This window comes from Dromiciops gliroides, chromosome 3, assembly GCF_019393635.1.
Source record: "Dromiciops gliroides isolate mDroGli1 chromosome 3, mDroGli1.pri, whole genome shotgun sequence".
Lineage (NCBI taxonomy): Eukaryota > Metazoa > Chordata > Mammalia > Microbiotheria > Microbiotheriidae > Dromiciops > Dromiciops gliroides.
The window spans coordinates 261457617-261478103 of record NC_057863.1 but is presented as its reverse complement, the minus strand read 5'-3'; the positions used below and the strand labels follow the sequence as shown (position 1 = coordinate 261478103).

Below are 20487 nucleotides of genomic sequence, written 5' to 3'. Positions count from 1 at the left end.
GCATTATAACTCTCTTGAGTTTAGACATTCAACAGCAATAAATCGAATCCATATCTCTAGTGTTTTCCTATTTTCAAGGTATAAATACTCATCCTGAAAATGAGTTCTCAGTATATTTTACTCCAGTACATCCCAGTTTTTCACTTAGCTCTTATTACTTGTAATCTGGCTTCCCTTTCCACAGTCACCAGTGCTATCTTTAGCCCTAAATGCCCTTTCTCAGGCAGCCCCCCATTTTTCTTTGCTTGTCTGTTATGTTTGTCATTTTTGATCATAAGTTTTGATCAACCTCCCTCTATTCTCCTCTCCTTAAGTTTCCATAACACTGATGCAATGTGTGCCCTTGCTCCTTATCATTACTGATTCTTCTCTTTCTGCATTGCAGATTCATTCCTCATATGTCCCACTGCCTAAATGTGAATGTACCCCTAGTTCTGTCATGTCTTCTTTCTACTTTCTTTTTAAAAAATTTTTGTGGGGCAATGAGGGTTAAGTGATTTGTCCAGGGTCACACAGCTATTAAGTGTCAAGTATTTGAGACCGGATTTGAACTCAGGTCCAGGGCCAGTGCTTTATCCACTGTACCACCTAGCTGCCCCTCTCTACTTTCTTCATGATATATTCAACTCCCATGGGTTCAGCTATCATCTGTATGCAGATGATTTCCAGATTTCTAAATCTTTCTCTCATCTCTCTAAGTTCCAGTCTTGAATCTCCATCTATTAGACAGCTGTGTGTGTATGTCTCATGGATATTTCAAACAACATCCAGTACAGAACTCATGATTTTTACTCATTTAAAAAAATGTTTTACCCTTAAATCCACTCCTGATCCTAAATTCCCCATTTCTGTTGAGGGCAACACAAATTTTCTAGTCCTTCAGGTTTACAATCTAGGAGTCATCCTCAACTCTTCACTTTAACTTATCTCCCATATCCAGTCATTTACCAAATCTTGTCAATTCTACCTCTTAGCTTTTCCTGAATTCCTAAACTTCCCTTTTTCTCTAATTTCACCACAACCACCATCATCGCCTTTCAACAAGATTGTTGTAATATAGACTCCTAAGTCATCTCCCTGTATCCAGTCACTTTTTTATGATCCTTCCTCCACATAGCTACCAGACTGATATTCTTGGAGGGCAGGTCTGACTACATTGGTCCTCTGTTTAAAGAAACTTAAGTGACTCCCCATTGCCTTTAGGAAAAAGGACAAATATCTCTCTTTGACATTGAACACTTTGATTCCAGCCTAAATTTTCAAGCTTATTATACACACCCTTCAAACACTTTCCACTCCAGTCAAGTGGGCTTACTATAACATAACGTTGCAATTTTATAGCCTTAATTTATTAGAACTGGCTGTATCCCATGCCTGCAATGCACTACCTCTTGGAAACTCCACTTCCTTTCAAAGCTCAGCTCAAGGAAAACCTTTTTTCAGAAAATTTATTCTCAAGTCCTGCAGTTATTAGTACTTCTCTATTATTGCATATTTCTCTTCTTTAGAGACTGTATTTACATGCTCTATCCATGCTTATTGGGTCAACTACAAATTTAGATTATGTAATCTCAACTTGGCCATCACTGTACCAAGATAATTATTTTAACCATTCCTAATTGACTCACTATCCCATTCATCATAGTGGCTTTCCCAAATGTTTTCTTCTCTCCTCAGGCTTCCCATACCCCCCCCCCAAACCCCCCACACCCCACCCTCTCAGCTGAGTAATTTCCTTATATTTCACTGAAGTAAGACTATTTTCTGTGAACTCACTCTCTTCATCTCACATCACCCAGATATCTTCTCCTTTCTTCTCCTTCACTCCTGTCTCATAAGAATGAATTCAATTAGCATTTTATGCAGATGATTCTCAGTTCAATCATTTAATCCCAAGAAATGGACCTCAGTCCTCGGGAATTTCAAGAAGTTGAGAGAGTTGTACAAGAATTCAGGAGTTGGAATCCAGGTCAGGTTTTGCAGCTCTTGCAGTATTGATACCCAAGGGAAAATTATTAATCCTTGGGAGTAAATTTTGGAGTCCTAATCCAACCATAGTTAAACAAGGAATCAACTGGAAGAAATGCTGCCTTTGGATGTCAATATGATGGGACCAATACTATATAATAAAAGAACTAGGCTTGATGCAAGGGAGAATGTGTCCCCTGAAAACATGGGGGGCAATGTTATATGCTCATTTTTGCTTTATCATTCAAGTAAATATCCATTTGTAAATGTAAGTTGATGTTAAGTGGCTAAATGGAGATGCTGCTGTAGTTACAGACCCCCAGTAATGGGGAAAACATGATTAGTTCAAGCCAATTGTGGTAGAGAAGAAACACCCTGACTACTCAAAGTTCGCTGTAAAACATTATAGTCAGCCTGTCACTGGAAGATGAGGTTAAAGAGTACATATTGTAAAGAGATGGAGGAGAACCAACCAAAATGTCAAAGTAGGAAGAAGCATTGCAGCCCAGCTCTCCCCCTCAACTATTCTAATTGTTTGTCTTTTTTTCAAAGAGGACCAACAACATCACAGGAGAGGGGGGACGACTGGTGAATGATTTGGATTTAAGTGAGGCAGAGTTGCACAAATTTATCAGCCTCACTCTCTCTTCCTGAGTCAGGATGACTGACAATGGTCTGGGATGCAGTGTATGTCCTTGGTGTCTTCAATATCTCACCAAGCTCTAAGCATTTCATAATGCTTGCTTAAGCCAGCTTCATGGCTATTGGAAAAAATTGTCTTTGTCTATCCATTTCATGGGGGGGGGGATGTATTCACATGCTTAATGTAGACATCTCCCTAACTCACCAAGGAGTTTGAGTCCTATAGGTTACCTTCAACCTACTTTAGTCTATCTGCCAAGACAATTTTGCAGGGGTGTTGCAAAAGATTAGAGGTGGGTGACAGGTGGACACCAAAGATGGATAAGGAGCCCTAAAAAGGGCTCAGCAAGCCCTCATACCACACTGCTAGTCCTCCCTAAACACCTCATCCATACACCCCCCTGGTGCACTAGTTGTAATATTCTAATAACCAGTCAAGTAGCATGTATTATAAATACCTACTGTAATGCTAGGCATTTTGCCAAGTGCAAGGGATACAAAGGAAAGTCCCTGCTGTCAAGGAACTCACAGTCTAAAGAGGGAGAAATATAAATAAACAGCTATATTTAGGGAAGTTCAGAAGTAAACATTACAACAAAAGGTGAAAAATGAGATGATATTTTCTTTTTCTCCCAGCAAGTTAGTAACTTTGGCTTGTCCATTAGAATAAACAAAGAGCACACAGTGATATATAAACAACCAGGACAAAGATAATGTTGGTATTTCAAATGCACTAGATTTATTCGTAAGCTAAATCCCAACCACCCTTCTCACTCCCAACTTGAAATACATCCAGGCAGAAGTAGAGAAACAAAAATCACAGAGCAAACTTGAAGGGAAAGATCTGTTTCATTGTTAACATTCAGAAAAAAATAGTCATCCTATGACTTTAAGTGAGCTTTAGTTCAGGTGAAGAAACTCAGAGGTCTCAAGAGACTGGTTCCGAGGAGCATCAAAGTACTAAGCCATTGCTGATAATCTGGCAAAATGTCAGTGAGCAGATGAAATCCGATTCTTCCAACACTTCATGGAACATCTTCTTGGTCTATAGATTATGCCGTTGATATTAAAATTGTTCACTCTGTTGACTGTCTTCATGTCTTCAATAGGTGCTGTAGCCATAGCCGGAGCCAGAACCCCATGGTCTACAGAAGTTACCTCCATAACAAGACCCCTGGTTGTTGAAGTTGCTACCACCAAAGCTAAAACCTAATGAGCTGTAGCCATTGCAGCCTTGTCCATAGTTCAGGGGAGAGCCCAGTGGCACAACGCAGTTCAGGGGAGTGGCTCTGAAGGTTCTGTGCCAGTTGGTACCATAGCAAGGATACTCTGGGAAATAGTTTCCGCAGCAGAAGAATCGAGTCATGATAGCAGGTGTAGAAGACTTGGCTAGTTTGCTAGGAGCAAGTTACCAAAGTTTGATGTTCTTCTTCTGCATGGAGCTTTTATATATTGGACTTGGGAATGTGACACACCTCTCGAGCTTTTAAAAAATGCCAATTTGCATAAAGAATCCCATTATTTTCACTCATAATGACATATAAAGAGGTTTTTAAACTCATTATAAAAGACTTAGGTAGCTTTGCTGGCTAGGTAGGAATGTGCTGTGTCTTCAAAGAATGATGGCTACCTTTGAGGTACAATTGAACACATTTAATCAGAGTTTTGTAGCTTAATTGTTATTTGTTTTCTATCGTGTGTTATTGCTGACTTCAGATTTTGAAATAATTTCCACCGACCTTTGAAACACAAGCAAACTTTATATGAAGTGAGAAGTCATTTTTCCCCCTTTTAACTCAAAGCAAAGGTAAGTTAGATCTTTTGTTCATTGATAAGTATGTTATTAGAGAATGTGGTACAGTAGGAAGACCACTGGATTTAAAGTTAATATCTCTCTACAAGCTTCAATACTTTCTTAGGAAAGTATTTGCAAAGCACTATATAAGGGGGTGAATTATTCCTATTATTGGAGGAGGATATGAGCTCTTGCACTTGGCTTTGTGTTTCATTTGATAACAAACAAGCAGAAGACATACTTATTGCCATTTAGATGGCAGCATTAGATGAGGCTATAATTGTCTCAAATCATGGGAGAGCTCGAGTTAAGCTACAATTCTTGTATTTATGGGCATCCATCTAGTTAATAGCACAACTGTTTGAACTGTACCACCCCACCTTTTTTTGGTCAAATCTCTTTAAACATTCTGATGCCTTGTTAGAGAATGGCTACACTGTTGAAACTTGAAGGAACTTGGATATCAAAGTGATAGATTGTTATGCTTGGTGGTTAACAATTCTTGGGAAAGCAAGCCTGAATGAATGCTGTAATCAATTATGTGTAAGGATGTAACAACACTCAGTTCTCCTTTTCTTTTATGACTCCTGTGATCATTGCTCGTCATTGTAGTGAAAACAAATCTCAAGGATGAGTTTTCTTTACAATATGGCTAATTCTATACATTTCAAATATTTTTTGAAGCAAATTTTGTTTCTGATGCAAATTAGAGAATTCTGGATTGTGAATTTTTCTTAAACTTGATAATATTTATTCATACAAAGGACAGAAGATGATTATACATGACTACATGAACCTTTATCAAATAAAGCTTTTTTTTTGAGAATATATTTTCAATTTAACATGGTAGTTCCAGCACTGCCCATCTGAACTTCCTTCAGATTTCCTGTGTATTTTAAAAATATTTCATTGACAATAGTTTCTTTCTTCTTTTTCTTTTGGCATTACTATCACTACCCTCTCCCACTCCCCTCCCGACTGGGGAGTGGACAGAGCATTGCCCTTCCACCCTCCACCTCCACCCCTGCCCCCACAATAGGTCTCCAGTAACAAATTATAGTCAAACAAAGAAAATTTGCACATTAACTGTATCTTAGAATTCATCCTTCACTTCTAGTCTGCTACCTCTCTGTCAAGAGGATAGAAGCATGATTCACTATCAGCCTTCTGGAGTCAACCAATAATTTATTATTAAGTATTAAAATATACCGGGAACTTTGTTAAGTGTTAGGGATACAAAGCAAAGCTAATATTAGTCTCCTTTCACAAGGAAGTCACATTGTAATGGGAGAGGTAGATAGGTATACAGAAGATATGTATAGAGCTGATAGGAGGTAAGAAGACACTAGCAACTGAGAGAATTGGCACTTGAACTAAGTTTTGAAAGAAGGAAGGAGAACATCGGAGGCAGTGAGGACAGCCAGTGCAAAGGAAAGAAAGCTGGAGATGGAATGTTGTGTTGGAGGAACAGCAAGTAGGCCAGTATGGATAAACTATGAAGTTCATGGAAGGTAGTAATGTGTAAGAAGATTGGAATAGTATAAAGGGACCAGGTTGTGAAGAGCTTTAAATGCCAAACAAAGGATTTTATATTTAATCCTAGAGGTAATCGGGAGGCATGTGAGAAGTGATGAAAGCCTAATTTATAGAGAGGTGTACACACATAAACACATGTACACACACATATGTGTGTGTGTGTGTGTGTGTGTGTACACACACAAAGAGAGAGTAGAGGAGATGTTATAGAGGAAAAAAACAACAAGGAGAGTTACATGGGATTAGTGAAAGTGAGAAGAGAATGGTACTAGGATTGTGACCCTGAATGAGGATAGTGTTGCCTTTGATAGTAAGTAGAATTTTCAAAGAATGATCACTATTGGGAGAAAGATGATGAGTTCATTTTTTTTAACATAATGAGTTTGATGTTGCTATAGGACATCCAGTTCGAAATGTTATTTGTGACTGAACCCCAAAGGGGGCAGTGAGAATAGAGTTGGATACAGATCTGGAAATCATCAGCATAAAGGTCATAATCAAACCTATGGGAACCGATGAGATCACCAAATAAGAGAATATAGAGAGAAAAAAGAGAAAGGGCCCAGGATAGAGACTTGGGAAATGCCTTCACTTAGTGAATGTGGTACAAGCGAAGATGAAACAAGGGGAAATTCAGAAGATCTATAAGCGGAGAACCAAGAGAGAATAGTATCAGGACAACCCAAAAGGAAAGTTCATACACAAAGTGGATCTGTAGTCTCAAATGCTGCAGAGAGATTATTAAGTATTAAAACATGGCCATTATATTTGGCAAGTAAGAAATCATTCATAATTATATAGAGAGAAGTTTTAGTCAAATGATGTCAACAGAAACCAGACTGCAGAAGAGAGTGAGAAGAAAGGAAGTGGAAACAACTAGTATCTTTTACATGGAGTCCTCCTAAAATAGGGAGTAGAGGATGACATATAACAGGCAAAAATGGGTGAAACATGGGACTGTTTATAAGCAACAGTCAAGTTACCAGTAGGTAAAGAGATATAGAAGATTAGAAGGAGGGTGGGGATAATATTAGGAGACAATCTTTCTCCTAGAAGAAGATAAGAGGAGATGAGATTGTAAAGAGATTGACCTTGGCAAGAAGAAGGACCATTTCTTCATCAGAAATTGAAGTGGAAGAGATAGTGGGTGGTGATGTTAGAGGAATATGCTATAAGAAGAGGGAGTTCTTAATGAATGGCTTGCATGTATGGCAATGATATATACTCTTTGTCCAAATCATTATTATCCAGATTGTCTAAGTTTCAAGAATGAAGGAGTGGAATACCAACCAGATCTGGTGCAAAGATTTCTCTTTGAAAGAGGTGTAGAGGGGCAGCTAGGTGACACAGTGGATAGAGCACCAGCCCTGGATTCAGGAGGACCTGAGTTCAAATCCTGCCTCAGACACAACAATTACTAGCTGTGTGACCCTAGGCAAGTCACTTAATCCCAATTGCCTCACCAAAAAAAAAAAAAAAGAAAGAAAGAAAGAAAGGAAGGAAGGAAGAAAGAGGTGTAGAGGACAAGAGGTTATGGTCCTCTGGCCCTCACTTTGCAACCCATTCAGTGAGAAGAGCAGTGACATTTGGTAGCAAAATGGTGGGGAAATCAGCAATGCCCTGACCTAAAGGGTAATAGCTCTGGTAGTTGTGATGGTGCTAGCAGTAGCAATGACAACAGCACTGGTAGCAGTAAAAAAGGCATAATGGCAATGATAGTAGGACAAGATCTTGGGGAGTAATGGCAGGACACACGGCCCCTTATCAAGAGCTTAATGGGTGAAAAGGTTAGAGTGTAGTAGGACTCTGGGATTCTACCAGAAAAGGAGAGACATGGGATCCAGCCATCTTATTTGGGGGAGTTTTGAGAATTCAAAAGAATTGGAGAAGTTAAAAGATATCATAATGGTTCAACATTAAGAAAATAATTAACATAATTACATTAAAAACAAAAGCATTCTACAGAAGCAAAAAAGGTGTTTACCAAAGCAAAATTTAATCTATGCTAAAACCCTATAAAATATAGTCAAAGATGGATCTTTTATGAATTTTAGAATGTTTTCCTTGATGTCCTTTATTTTTCATGTCGTCATATTTTTCTCAGCATCCTTTCTACCTCCCCTCCCAGAAAGTCATACCATATAACACATAGTATTTTTAAAACAAAAAAAAAAAAGGAAGAGGAAAAAAATTATCAGAATGGACTAAAAAAATCTAGGAAATATACTTGTCACATAAAAGTAAGAAGCTGAAATTGTATTTACTAAGTGTCAGGCAATTCCAAAAAAGGAGCATCAAACAAGAAAAATCTGAAAAAGTCATAATTATGAAGAGAGTTAAATAGGAAACTACATAATGACTGATATACCATAAACCATGAAATGAGGTCATTCTAAAAATGTACCAAATGGCATATGTATAACTAAGTACTTGGACTGTGAATCAGAGAAAAGGTCCAAAATGTGTTGTGGTACCAGAGAGACCATTCTCTTCCCTCCCTGGAAGAAACAAGGGCTATATAAGTTCTGAGACTGTAGGAGAGGGGAAAGTCAGAATCCTGCAGCCCTGGGAGTTTTTCGCTGTGGCAATGGAGGGGTGAAAATGGAAGCTCAAGACATAATGTTGGCAACCACATCAGATAGTCACAGAGGAGAGTAAAGAGGTCCCTGTAGTTGTTGTACAATGCAGATTCTGGGACTAGACATTACTATTTGTGACTCTTCCTTTGAGAATTGCAATAGGTTTAACTCCACCATATGCTTCCCCCATACCTAAAGTTTGCAAGCATTTTCTATGTGATTTTCTTTGTTTCTTTAAGATGTTTCTAATTTTAATTTTTTTCCTTTTAAAAAAGTATTGTTTATCATAACTGTTTTGTGATACATGTATGTATGCATTAATTGCACATTAAACATACATTAATTAATATATTAATTTAATTTATTCATATAATTAATATTCTTTTAGATGCAAACTTTTTATTCTTCATCTAGAGAGAGAAGGGTTATGTGCTTGAGGTATCCAAGGTCAGGGCCCCAAGGCCTTAAGGTACTAGGAGGAACTTTCACAATTTTTTCCTAGTATATTCTTGTCAAACAGGTATTGCCCAGTTCTGTTTTCAGGTAATCCTGGTCTCTTTAAGTTAGCGATGTGATCTCCAAGCGGAATTCATTTTAATAATGAATATGTATTCATTTCATTAGGGGTGTGTGTGAGGTGATGTTGAGGTTTGCATTGGAATTGAAGAGCTGAACTTTTGTCTAAAATATCCAGGATTTCACCCCAACTGGGGAATTTTGAGCAGAAAGTAAGATATTTTTTTTGGTAATTACTAATTAATAGTTGCTACATTATAAGAATAGGGATGAGATATGTTATTTCATCTTATAAGGAACTCATGGATGAATGAAGCCCCTGGCAATGTAGGTAGGCACCTTCTCTGTAACACAGTTTTTAAAAAGAATTCTACAGAGCAAGGAGAAATTTAGTCACTTGCCCAGGATCACATAACCAATATGTACCAGAGGTAATACTTGAGTTCAGTTCTTCCTAGCTCCTGGGCCAGCTCTTCATCCACTATGCAACACTAACTTTCATAATAAATTTTTATAAGCTCCTAAAAATAGCTGAGAGAGTTGCTCTTCCCTGTTCATATGTGTGAATTACGACCTTTGCTCTAGGCTAAAAATGATTCAATCTTGAATAGTTGCAGGTGTAGCTTAGAACATGGGCACATCAAGGAAGCCTCAGCCTCTAATGCAGAGGGAATGAAGTAGGAGCATAGACCAATGAAAGGTCATACTTCTGGGGTGATGCAGTAGAAGAAAACCGATCTGGGAAATATCTGCTGAGCCCACATTCCTACAGTGGGAAAGCCCTCTTCTAAGTAAACGTGGTCTCACAGTGACATCTGCTGGTTACATCTGGGAATTGTTAAGGGCTAAAATTCTAGCTAGTCTGTCCAAAATATCTAATGAGTGGTCGCCAATAAATTATAAGATTTAGCAAGAGTTAGACTTTTAAGCATTTATTAAGGAGAATAAGAATTTGGTAAAGAGAGAGAGAAAGGCCTAGATTCCTATCTATTAAAGGGAGAGCGCATTTCTAGTTCCCTTCTCCACCGGAGTCCTCAGGAAAGAGAGGGAGACAGAGCGCCAGTCTCTTCCTTCTTTCTCCCACTAGCCAATGTCACTTCCTGATGCCAAAGAAAAGACCCATGTTCTTGCCCTCAAAGACCTTCCTTTCATGGCGGAACTTTTCTACAGTAAGTCTCCAGCAGGTGGCGTCATTCCAATAATTACAGAATTATATCTGGTTTAAATACACACATATACATGTGTGTGTATACACAGCACATATATGTGTGTATACACACATGTATATAAAACTAATGTATTTATATGACAATTGGTTAATGAGAAGTTTAAGCAACAGACATACATATGTATACATATGCATATAGACTATAGGGCTCAATGAAAAGGAATATACATATGTTAAGGCACAAGTAATAATATGTTACATGTATGTATAACATATTTCAGGTATTATATGTATATACTTTGTGTCCTAACATATAGTCGATTTAAAAAATAGTGTTCTGCAATGCTGGGAAACAAATATATATACATATGAATACATATATTTCTAAAAATATTTCTGAGCGTTACATATCACTGTTAAAAATTGGCTATATAGTAGGGTACAAAATACTCATAAACAAATGAAGAAAAGATGAAATATTAAACATCTCTTACTAGCTATAATAAAAATTTATTCAATGAAGGGAATTTGGGGAAAAGATTCAGACTTAAACGGAAATAAAATTATATTAATACTTTATATTAGCTATATAAATAAACCTCAAAATTTTAAGTGAAAGAAAAAACATAAAAAGAAAGCAAAATATTATTGGAGAAAATAACAAAATTAAACAAAATAGCAAAAATTTGGGGATGCATCCAAGCTAACCCTTACAGAAATTTTTTTATTTCTTAAAAATTTATACCACCAAGTCATCAAAATTTTTAAAAATGATAAAGGAGAAAGTATTGTCAATAGAGAGCAAATGAAGAGATTATTAAAGCAGTATTATCCTCAATTATATGCCAAAAATGAAAATAAATTACTAGAATTTCAACAAAAATATAAAATACTAAATCAACTTCTCTAAGTAGAGCATACAAAGGTGATTGCTTCCTTGAGAAACAAGACATATAAAGGTAGCGTGTTGGAGAGACTGTGGAGCATGTGTAGACATTCTATAACTAGTTTCATTTGACTCACCATATGGTGAGGAGACCTTTTATTTGTAGTCAGAATTGTTGGATTTGATAGTTTCCATTTGTTTTTTTGTCCATACACACACACAAAAAGCTGGCATAATTAGTTTTGTACCTATGGGTTATAATCCCCTTTCTTTGATCTCTTTGGGGTGTGTGTTTAATAAGTGTCCCTAGATCAAACGTTATTTAGAGTCATTGACTTTATGATTTTTGAGAATAATTTGTGTGTATTGGTATTATTTTCCTTAAAAATTTTAAGTGAATAAAATTATTAGGACCAGGAATTTTTCCAACTTTTGAAAGTTTCTTTACAGTTAATTCTATATCCGTTTCTAAGAATAGGTTATTTAAAAGCTATTTGATCTTCTGTTAGTCCGGGTATTTAATATTTTAAAGGTATTTCTCCATTTCTTATGTGTTTTGAGTTTTGTTAACATATATGCTAATAGAACTTTCTAGGTTCTACTTATTATTTTATTTCTTCTGGTTTTGTTGTGATCTCTTCTTGCACGTTTGCTATTTTGTCAATGTGATTTTCTGTTTGTAGGTATATGATTTTCCCTGTGGCGACTGCTTTAGATACATATCAGAAATTTTGGCATGTTGTTTTATCATTATCATTTTTCTTTCACACAGCTATTCATTGTTTCTCTGATTCGTTCTTTGACTCATTCATTGTTGTCTCTATGTCTTTTGTCTATGTCTTTTTCTTGTTCTCCCTCAGTAATTATATTTTATTGCAGTTTGATCTGTAAAGGATGAATTTACTATTACTATATTTGTTTGTAATAACTCAATGTCCTAATACATGGTCAATTTTTTGTAAAAGCTCTATTTGATGCTAATATATGTGTGTGTGTGTGTGTGTGTGTGTATACTTTTTTTCCCCATCAATTCAGTCTATATTTTCCATTTTAACTTTCTGTTAGACTTATCCAAAACTGAGAGAAAGCTCTTGCAATTTCTTGTCACCTTTATGTTACTGCATATGTATTCTTGTTGTAGTTCAGGTAATGTTTCCTTTATACATTTAGATACTAAGGCATTTGGAGCTTATAAGTTTAATATTGATATCTGTTTCTTTCAGCATAACATAGTTTTCTTTGTCTGATAGCATGATTGCAATTTCTGCTTTTTCAGATTCACTTTCTACATAGTAAAAATTTTTAAGCCCCTCAGTTTTATTTTATGTCTATATATTTTTTAAAAATGTGTTTCTGATATGCAAAAATTGCAAAATTTTATTTTTATGCAATGTCACTCTTTTTTCATTTTACTGGCTTGTTTAATGCATTCACATTTAAAGATATAACTTAAGGTTATGTTTTCCTTTGTCTCCAATATTTTTTCCAAGGTATGATTATTTTCCTCCTCTTATAAACAATACTATGTCTTCAGTTATTTTACCTTAACATTTTAAAAGGTAACTCTTTTTCCCACTCTTTTCTCCTTACCTTCATGCCTCTCCCCCTTTTATGTTACCTTTTTACTCTGTTTTGGGATATTGCATATTAGCTCTTTCTTTGTTTTTACCTAGTTCTTAATTCTTCACTTCTCTTTTTTTCCCTCCCACTTAGTCAACTGGAATCTCACTTCCTTTCATCCTCTTCAATTATTTTGTTCATTAGTTATTAAAATTTCATTTCTGCCCCTTTGTCTAGAATGGATTTCTATTCCTCACTCTATTCATTATTTATCTTCCCTTTCTACATATTCTAGACTTTTACTTGAGTCATGCATGGCTCTTAAGCTACTTTAGTTCTTTTATTTAGCCCAACTTTATTCCTTAAGTTATCTCTACACATCATGTCTTCAAGATCAATATTTTTTTCTTGCATGGAGATCATGGTTTTTTTTTTTGTTTTGTATTTTTTTGTTTTTTTTTTTTTTTTAGTGAGGCAGTTGGGGTTAAGTGACTTGCCTAGGGTCACACAGCTAGTAAGTGTTAAGTGTCTGAGGCCGGATTTGAACTCAGGTACTCCTGGCTCCAGGGCCGGTGCTCTATCCACTGCGCCATCTAGCTGCCCCCATGGGTTTTTTTTTAATGTTATTACTTTTTACTTTTCTTCTTCCATATTTTCCTTCATGTCCATGTATTTGCATTCCCGATCAATTTTCCATTCTTTTCTTTCATTAGTGAGGGTTGCCACTATGGATTCAAATTTTTCTATTCTGCCAATCATTTCTCGTTGGTAAAGCCACTGCTTTCACAATTCTTATTTCTCTTTTAAACATTCAGTAATATCCTGCTATGGTTCCATGGTGGTCTTTTAAAACTATAGCATCTTCTGCCTCATCAGATATCAGTTCATTTTTCTTTTGTTTTGCAATATGTATTCAAAGATGCATGAACTCTTTTTACTAGATTTGGAGCCTATTTTCCCTTTTGTCATCTTTCCTTTTGGTTTATCTGATTATGTTCAAATTCCTTTATTGAGTTTTCTTCTTTCCTGTTATCTTCAGTAATTTCAGCTCTCCCCCCTTTATTTTCCTCTATTGCTCACTCTCTTACTCCTTTGGTTGTACTTTAATTGGGGGGGGGTGTGGAACTCAAAGTTGACCTTGGCTCCTCCCACACTGGGAAGTTCATCTTTCACTAACCTAGATCTCTGGCCTTAAGTAACTTCTGAGGGGGCAGAGCTAAACCTGAAAGGATGCTGGATTCTTTCCCCTAGGTGTGATGGAGTGCCACCTACCATCCTTTATCCCCAACACACACACACACACACACACACACCCCTCTTATCCCAGTTCCCTTTGTCTTGAGTTCTCTAACCAAGTTATCTTGTGGCAGAAAGAGCCAATGCTCTTTGTTGCTGTGACTCTACTTGCTCTTGTCAAAGTCTGAGAAAAATTTTTTTTAACAATTTGATGCTCAAGGCACTTAGAGGTGAGGAGTGGAGAGAGTTGGGATGTAGGGTTAGATTATTTTGCAAGCATTAGAATTGGCTTGTGATACATTAAGCACGGTGGCTTATTGGGAGAAAAGAATATATACCTCTAGAGTCTCCTCCCTTCATCCATTCATCATTCTCCAAGGGATACTTTGATGCCTGACAGGAGGGGTAACGAGATTGGGGCCAGAGGCTGACCATTTCACTTTCTTTTAAAAAGTGTGTGTGGGGGTGGTACTGGGCTATAATTAGATCTAAATGTTCCCTTAAGTATTGTTGGTCAAGTAGGAATAATTTTTAGTTTTAGCCTGCACTCTTGATTGCTAGGGGAAGGAGGGCCCTAAGGCTTATATCCAAGGCTTGACCCCTTCTCACAGTTGCCATTTCCACTATAAATACACACACACAGGGTAACAAACAAACTCATTTATGCAAACAACAAACAGAAATCAGAGAAAGGCTTTATTATAGATAACACACAGAGTGAATGAGCACTCCCTTTGGGAGTAAGGTATTTCAGCTCAATTGAGTGAGAGAGTCTCAGATTTCTTCAGGAGAAATTCCCTGGAGTTTCTGTTGTAGTAAGCTGGAAATTAGGGACATGATTGAAATGCCAGCTCCTCTACCTGTCAGTTTCTTTGCATATTCTTTCTCCCTTAAGGGAACTGAAGAGAATCTGGAATACTATAACTTCTCTCAGGGAATTTGAAGCCAAAAGAAGACCAGAATGTGTCTTCTTTATACCTTTCACCAATTCTACTTCTAATGAAAAAAGGAAGCCTTGAGTAATCAATCTCCATCAATGAGGAGAGAGTCCCATTCTGTTGAGTTTTGAGGCTTAGGTTACACACAATTTAGAAAAACATTAACAAAATTCATCTGGAGAAATTAGAAGTTTCATTATCTCAAGCAAAATATATTTTTAAAGTTAGGAGTGCCAGATCTCAAACTATATTACAAAACAGTAATCATCAGAAATATTTGACACTGTTTAAAAAATAGAGGCTTATCAATGGGATATATTAAGTACAAAACCAATGGAAGCATACACTTAGTACACTAGTGTTTGACAAACCCAAAGACCCCTAATTACTGTTTATGGACTCAATATTCAATGAAAACTACTAGGAAAACTGAAAAGTAGTCTGTTAGAAACTGGGTTTAGTTCAGCACCTAACATATACCAGAATGAACTCGAACATGACATGTACAAAAGATAACAAATTATAAGACCGTGGAATAAGTTACCTTTCATATCTATAGACAGTGGAAGACTCCATGCTGAAACAATGAATAGAGAGGATAATAGAAAATAAATTAATAATTATGATTACATAAAAATAAAAAGTGTTTGCATACACACAGTAATGCAGTTACACTTAGAAAGAAAACTAACTGGGGGTAAATTTTCACAAGTTTCTTTGAAAAAGGTTTCTTTTCCAAAATATATAATAAGCTGCTTCAAATATAAGAACAAGAGCCATTGCCCAAATGATTAATGGTCAGATTTTAAGAATAGGGAGTTCTTTTTTTTTTCCTTAGCTTATTTCATTAAGCATAAATCAGGCTTCTCTCTTGTTTCCATTCTACCTCACCCTCCAGTTGGGAAAGAAAAGCAAAATCCCTGTTACAAGTATGTCGAGTCAAGCAAAATATATTTCCACATTGGCCATGTCAAAAGGAACACACACACACACACACATCTTATTCTCTGCTCTTAGATTTTCACCTCTCTATCAGGAAGTGGATAGTATATTTCATCCTTAGTCTTCTGAAAGTGTGATTGCTCAGTACTCTAATCAGAGTTCCTAAACTTTTTAAAGTTGTTTGTCTTTACAATATTGTTGTCACTGTATGAATTGTTCTCCTGGGTCTGTTCACTTCACTTTGCATCATCAGTTCACAAATGTCTTCTCAGGTTATTTTTTTAGTAATTACCCTCTTCATCATTTCTTATAGCAAAATATTATTCTATCACGTTTATATACTATAACTTGTTCAGCCATTGCCCAGTTGATGAGCACCCTGACCTGAAACCAGATTCCCATTCTTCTGCCACCTCAAAAAGAGCTGAAAGTATTTTTTGTGCCTCTTTAGAGTTTGTTTTGCTTAAGACTAATCCCTATCTTAATCTACCCTCCCTCATTTCCCTCTCTCTCTTCTCTTTCCCTGTTATTTCCCTTTTGAATGAAATATATTTCTGTATTCATGTATTCCTTTCTCCTTTGAAAAGTTCAGGTGAAAGTGAGGTACAATTGTTATCTGCTCCCCCAACCCCTTCCTCCTCTTTTGTACCGATTTCTACTTGTACATGCCAATTTATGTGAAGTCAGTTTCCCTTTCCTTCCTTTCTCTCTCCCATTCCAGTGTATTCCTCTTCCCCTCTCTTTTCATTCTTCTTTTAAGATCATCAAGACAGAACAATTTCCAGGCCTTCTGTATGAACTAGATTTGGTTTTGACCCTTGATGATGATCTAGTTCAGAAAGGACACATATGTCATCTCCTATTAAAGTGTAAGTATCTTTGTTTAGTATCTAATCACTGTTTATTCATATTTACATTTTTATGTTTCTTTTAACTCCTGTTGTTTGAATGTCAAAGTTTCTTTGCAGTTCTGTTCTTTTTATTAGTCATCTATTTCTTTAAAGATCCATTCCCCCCCCCCCCCGCGCCAGCAGGATTATACTCAATTTTGTTGGGTAAGTTATTTGTGGCTATAAACCTATATTATTTGCCTTCTGAAATATGATATTCCAAACTTTCCATTCCTTCATAATGGTGGTTGTGTATGATCCTGAATGTGGCTCATGAGAACTTTAATTCTTTTACTGGCTGCTTGGAGTATTTTTTCTTTGATTGGAAAGCATTGGATTTTGGCTATAATGTTCCTGGAAGTTTTCATTGTGGTGTTTCTTTCAGAAGGTAATTGGCAGATTTTTTCTATTTCTACTTTTCCTTGTAGTGCTAGGAGATATGGGCAGTTTTCTTTTATGATTGCTTCAAATAAGGTTTCTAGGTTCCTTTGTTTTGTCCATGGATTTCAGGTAGTCCAATAATTCTTAAATGATCACTCCTCAATCTGTTTTCCAGGTCAGTTATTTTTGCTATGAGATACTTTACATTTTCTTCTGTTTTTTTTTTCATTCTTTTGACTTTGTTTAAATATTTCTTTTTGTCTAAGGAAAATATTAATTTCCATTTGGTGCATTATAATTTTCAGGGAATTTGTTCTATGTAAAAGATTTTATACCTCTTGTGCCATTCTGTTAATTCCATGGCCTCCTTAGAGTAATGTGCTCTCATCATTCATGATATTGCCAAGAATATATGATTTAACAATGTACTTGATCTAATTATAGTACTAAGGGTTAGATTTAACTAATCAAATCATTGCATGGGTAAAACTGATAAGGTAGTTATATTGTTAAGAGAAATATCTATAACATTGTTCAATTAATTTAACATTTTATATTAATGCAGATGGTCTTTAGAGCCCAAATTCGCAACCCACCCCCCACCCAGGATTCTAGGATTTTAAACCTGATTCACTGAAAGACTAGTGATGTACTTGACAGAAATAGGGAAATTTGGAATATGAGTAATACTGTGATGATGATGATGACAATAATTAATAATAATAGCTTTCATTTATATAGCACTTACCATGTGTCAGGCACTATTCTAAGCACTTTACAAATATTGTCTTACTTTATTCTTACAACCACTCTGTAATGTAGGTGCTATTATTATCTCCATTTTACAGTTGTGGAAACTAAGGCAAGCAGAGGTTAAGTGATTTGACTGATGGTGACACAGCTAAGTGTCTGAAGGCAGATTTTAACTCAGGTCTTCCAAACAACAGACCTGGCTTTCTATCCAGCACACCACCTAGCTGCCTTGGCTGGATGGGTTTGGAACAAATATAACAAATTCTGTTTTGGACATATAGTGTGGAATGTCTATTAGGCAACTGTTAATGGGAAATTAGTGTTTCAGAAAAAGAATTGGATACACACACACACACACACACACATATAGTGAGAATTATATTAAAAAATGATAATTTCTAGCACTTACTAATTCACTTCTGAGGAGGAAATATGGGGTCTATTTTCATATAGTATTCTTATCTGGTAGAAATTGAAAAAGAAATTTTTTTCTTACTGTTCTTTTTTTAAAAGAGTTGTCATTTTAATACTTCAGGTTACCATTATAGCATCTAAACTTTAAGTCCCAGTGAAGTGAGAACAAAAATGTAACCAAACTGCATTAAATAATCCAATATGTTGCCAGATATCCCCTGGCTAGCACAGAACAAGCTGCCCATTAAAATTTTTAATAACAAATTTGTTATTTTCAATTCACAGAATAAAATGATCATTTCTTTAATAATATGATAAAAAAGATGATTGCATATGAAACTTCATGTTTCATGTACCATGTACATCTTGCTATTCTTTCCAAACATACAACAACGTTATGTAAATTTCTTTTTTCCCCTTTTTTCTTCCCTTCCCTACCCCAAGATGGTTACTATCACACACACACACTATGTATATATACATATACACACACACATATAAAACTATTCTATATATACTTTTATTAATCAGTTCTTTCTCTGGATACAGATAACATCTTTCTTCATATGTCCTTTATTTTTAAACCGTGCATTTATAATAGTCAAAATGACTTAGCCACTCTAAGTCATTCTTAAAACAATACTGCTGTCACTGTATACAATGTCCTTTTGGTTCTGTTCACCTCACTCTTCATCATTTCATGCAAGTTCTTTTCCATTTTTAAAACAGAAATTTTTAACGTTGGGATCATGTTCTTGAAAGGTTAATATATCTAATTAAAGAAGCTCTTCTACATGGGCATTTTACAGAGTTTTAGCTGATCTCTTTGATGGGATAAATTTCAAAGCCTTGATATCCAAGAGTTTTTCTTTTACCATCCTGGGGGGAGTCCCATTGTGGCCAAATGATTAGACAATTCTTCGACTCTCCAAATGCCCTCAACATCACCTTTATTATTCAACCAAACTTGGTGACCTAAAGCCAAGAAATAGAGACATTAAAAGGCAAGAGTCCTTTCAATATAATCACACATCCTCACCATGCCACATAATTCAGGCTGTTCAGAGCAAAAAAGTTGTTCTGTAGCTCACATGCTTCAATCAATCAAAAAACCCAAAGTGTCAATTGAGTGTATACTACTTTCTCAGAAAGGCAGGTACTTACTGGCACATGGTAATTTGTTAACCATACATATAAGCACAGATGATATCGATAAAGAACTACAGTGAGACTGTTTGCAGTGACAATTAATGCAATTTTATTCAGAAATACACAGCAAGACACTGAAGCAAGAGAAGTAAAGTAAGCTTGAAATGTCAAAATCATTAAAACATGTGCTTACATGGAGAATGTCTGAAAATATTTGAAGATTATATAGATTTGATGATCAGCCTTTAAGGAAAGCTTCACTTGGCCAAGAAAATCCTAGGTAACCAAGGGTAGTTTGTGGATAGCTGGTAGTCAGAAGCAGTTCAAGCAAAGGTCAGCAGTTAATAATCAGTTGTAGATTGGGTAGCATGCAGGCAGATCCTAAAAACACAATTGATGGGTCTCGCTCATTAGGTCTCGAATACTCAGCAAGTTGGGCGACAGCTAGATACACAAGGCCGTTCATATGTCCTGGTGATGCTGCAGGTTGGCTGGTAGACACTGGAGACACCACCAAATGGTCGGCAGCTATTGGAGACAAAGGTGCATGGTCGACTGAAGGAAGCCTGGAAGGGCTTGGAGGCATAGCAAGATGTTTGTTGGCTGGAAACTACTTGGCTAGTTCCAGAGGTGCAGGTAACATTTGGATAGCAACTTGGCTGGCAGCTTGTGGGCTCACAGCAGGTTTCTTGACAGTGATTTAGGAGCCAAGAACTACCTTGGAAGGAACTGGGTAAATAGATACCATTCTGGCACTCTGCCTCCCTTGACACAGCAGAGACAGCTGGAACATTGCATTGTTCTCCGCGAAACCTAGGTAAGTAGTTTCTTGAGGAGCAATTGTACTGCATGGTGTCAGAAGAGAAGGTTTGGTTTGGTTATGAAGAATAAGCACCCCAAATGTGAATGCCACCATTTGCACTAGGGCTTTTATACTTCCTTGCTAATGGGTGGAGCATATTATTCAGCCTTCTCTTCTTTCTCATAGCTCAAAAGAATTTGCCTTACAACACCACATTAATCTATGGATTAATTGCCTGTACTAACACTCATAAAGAAAGTTTAGTAGTTTGGTTAATAACTATGAGTCTTCTGTATTGAACTTTGTTCCAAGAACCAGACGTTTATAGAGCT

General features: G+C 36.3%; 2 protein-coding genes across 2 annotated transcripts; both read right to left on the bottom strand.

Annotated features, from left to right (window-relative positions):
• Window positions 1–3334: 3334 nt before the first annotated feature.
• On the bottom strand, window positions 3335–4012 carry LOC122751658 (keratin-associated protein 7-1). Its single transcript, XM_043998784.1, has one exon. It carries the CDS (start codon window positions 3974–3976, stop codon window positions 3713–3715), a length of 264 nt encoding a protein of 87 aa, XP_043854719.1. The 5' UTR covers window positions 3977–4012; the 3' UTR covers window positions 3335–3712.
• Window positions 4013–19470: 15458 nt separating this feature from the next.
• On the bottom strand, window positions 19471–20204 carry LOC122751451 (keratin-associated protein 11-1). Its single transcript, XM_043998509.1, has one exon. The coding sequence runs from the start codon at window positions 20202–20204 to the stop codon at window positions 19779–19781; it is 426 nt and encodes a 141-aa protein (XP_043854444.1). The 3' UTR covers window positions 19471–19778.
• Window positions 20205–20487: the final 283 nt, after the last annotated feature.

What these genes read in the sequence shown, in the direction of transcription:
- LOC122751658 (XM_043998784.1), bottom strand. Translation starts at nt 3,976, where the DNA reads ATGACTCGATTCTTCTGCTGCGGAAACTATTTCCCAGAGTATCCTTGC.
- LOC122751451 (XM_043998509.1), bottom strand. Translation starts at nt 20,204, where the DNA reads ATGCAGTACAATTGCTCCTCAAGAAACTACTTACCTAGGTTTCGCGGA.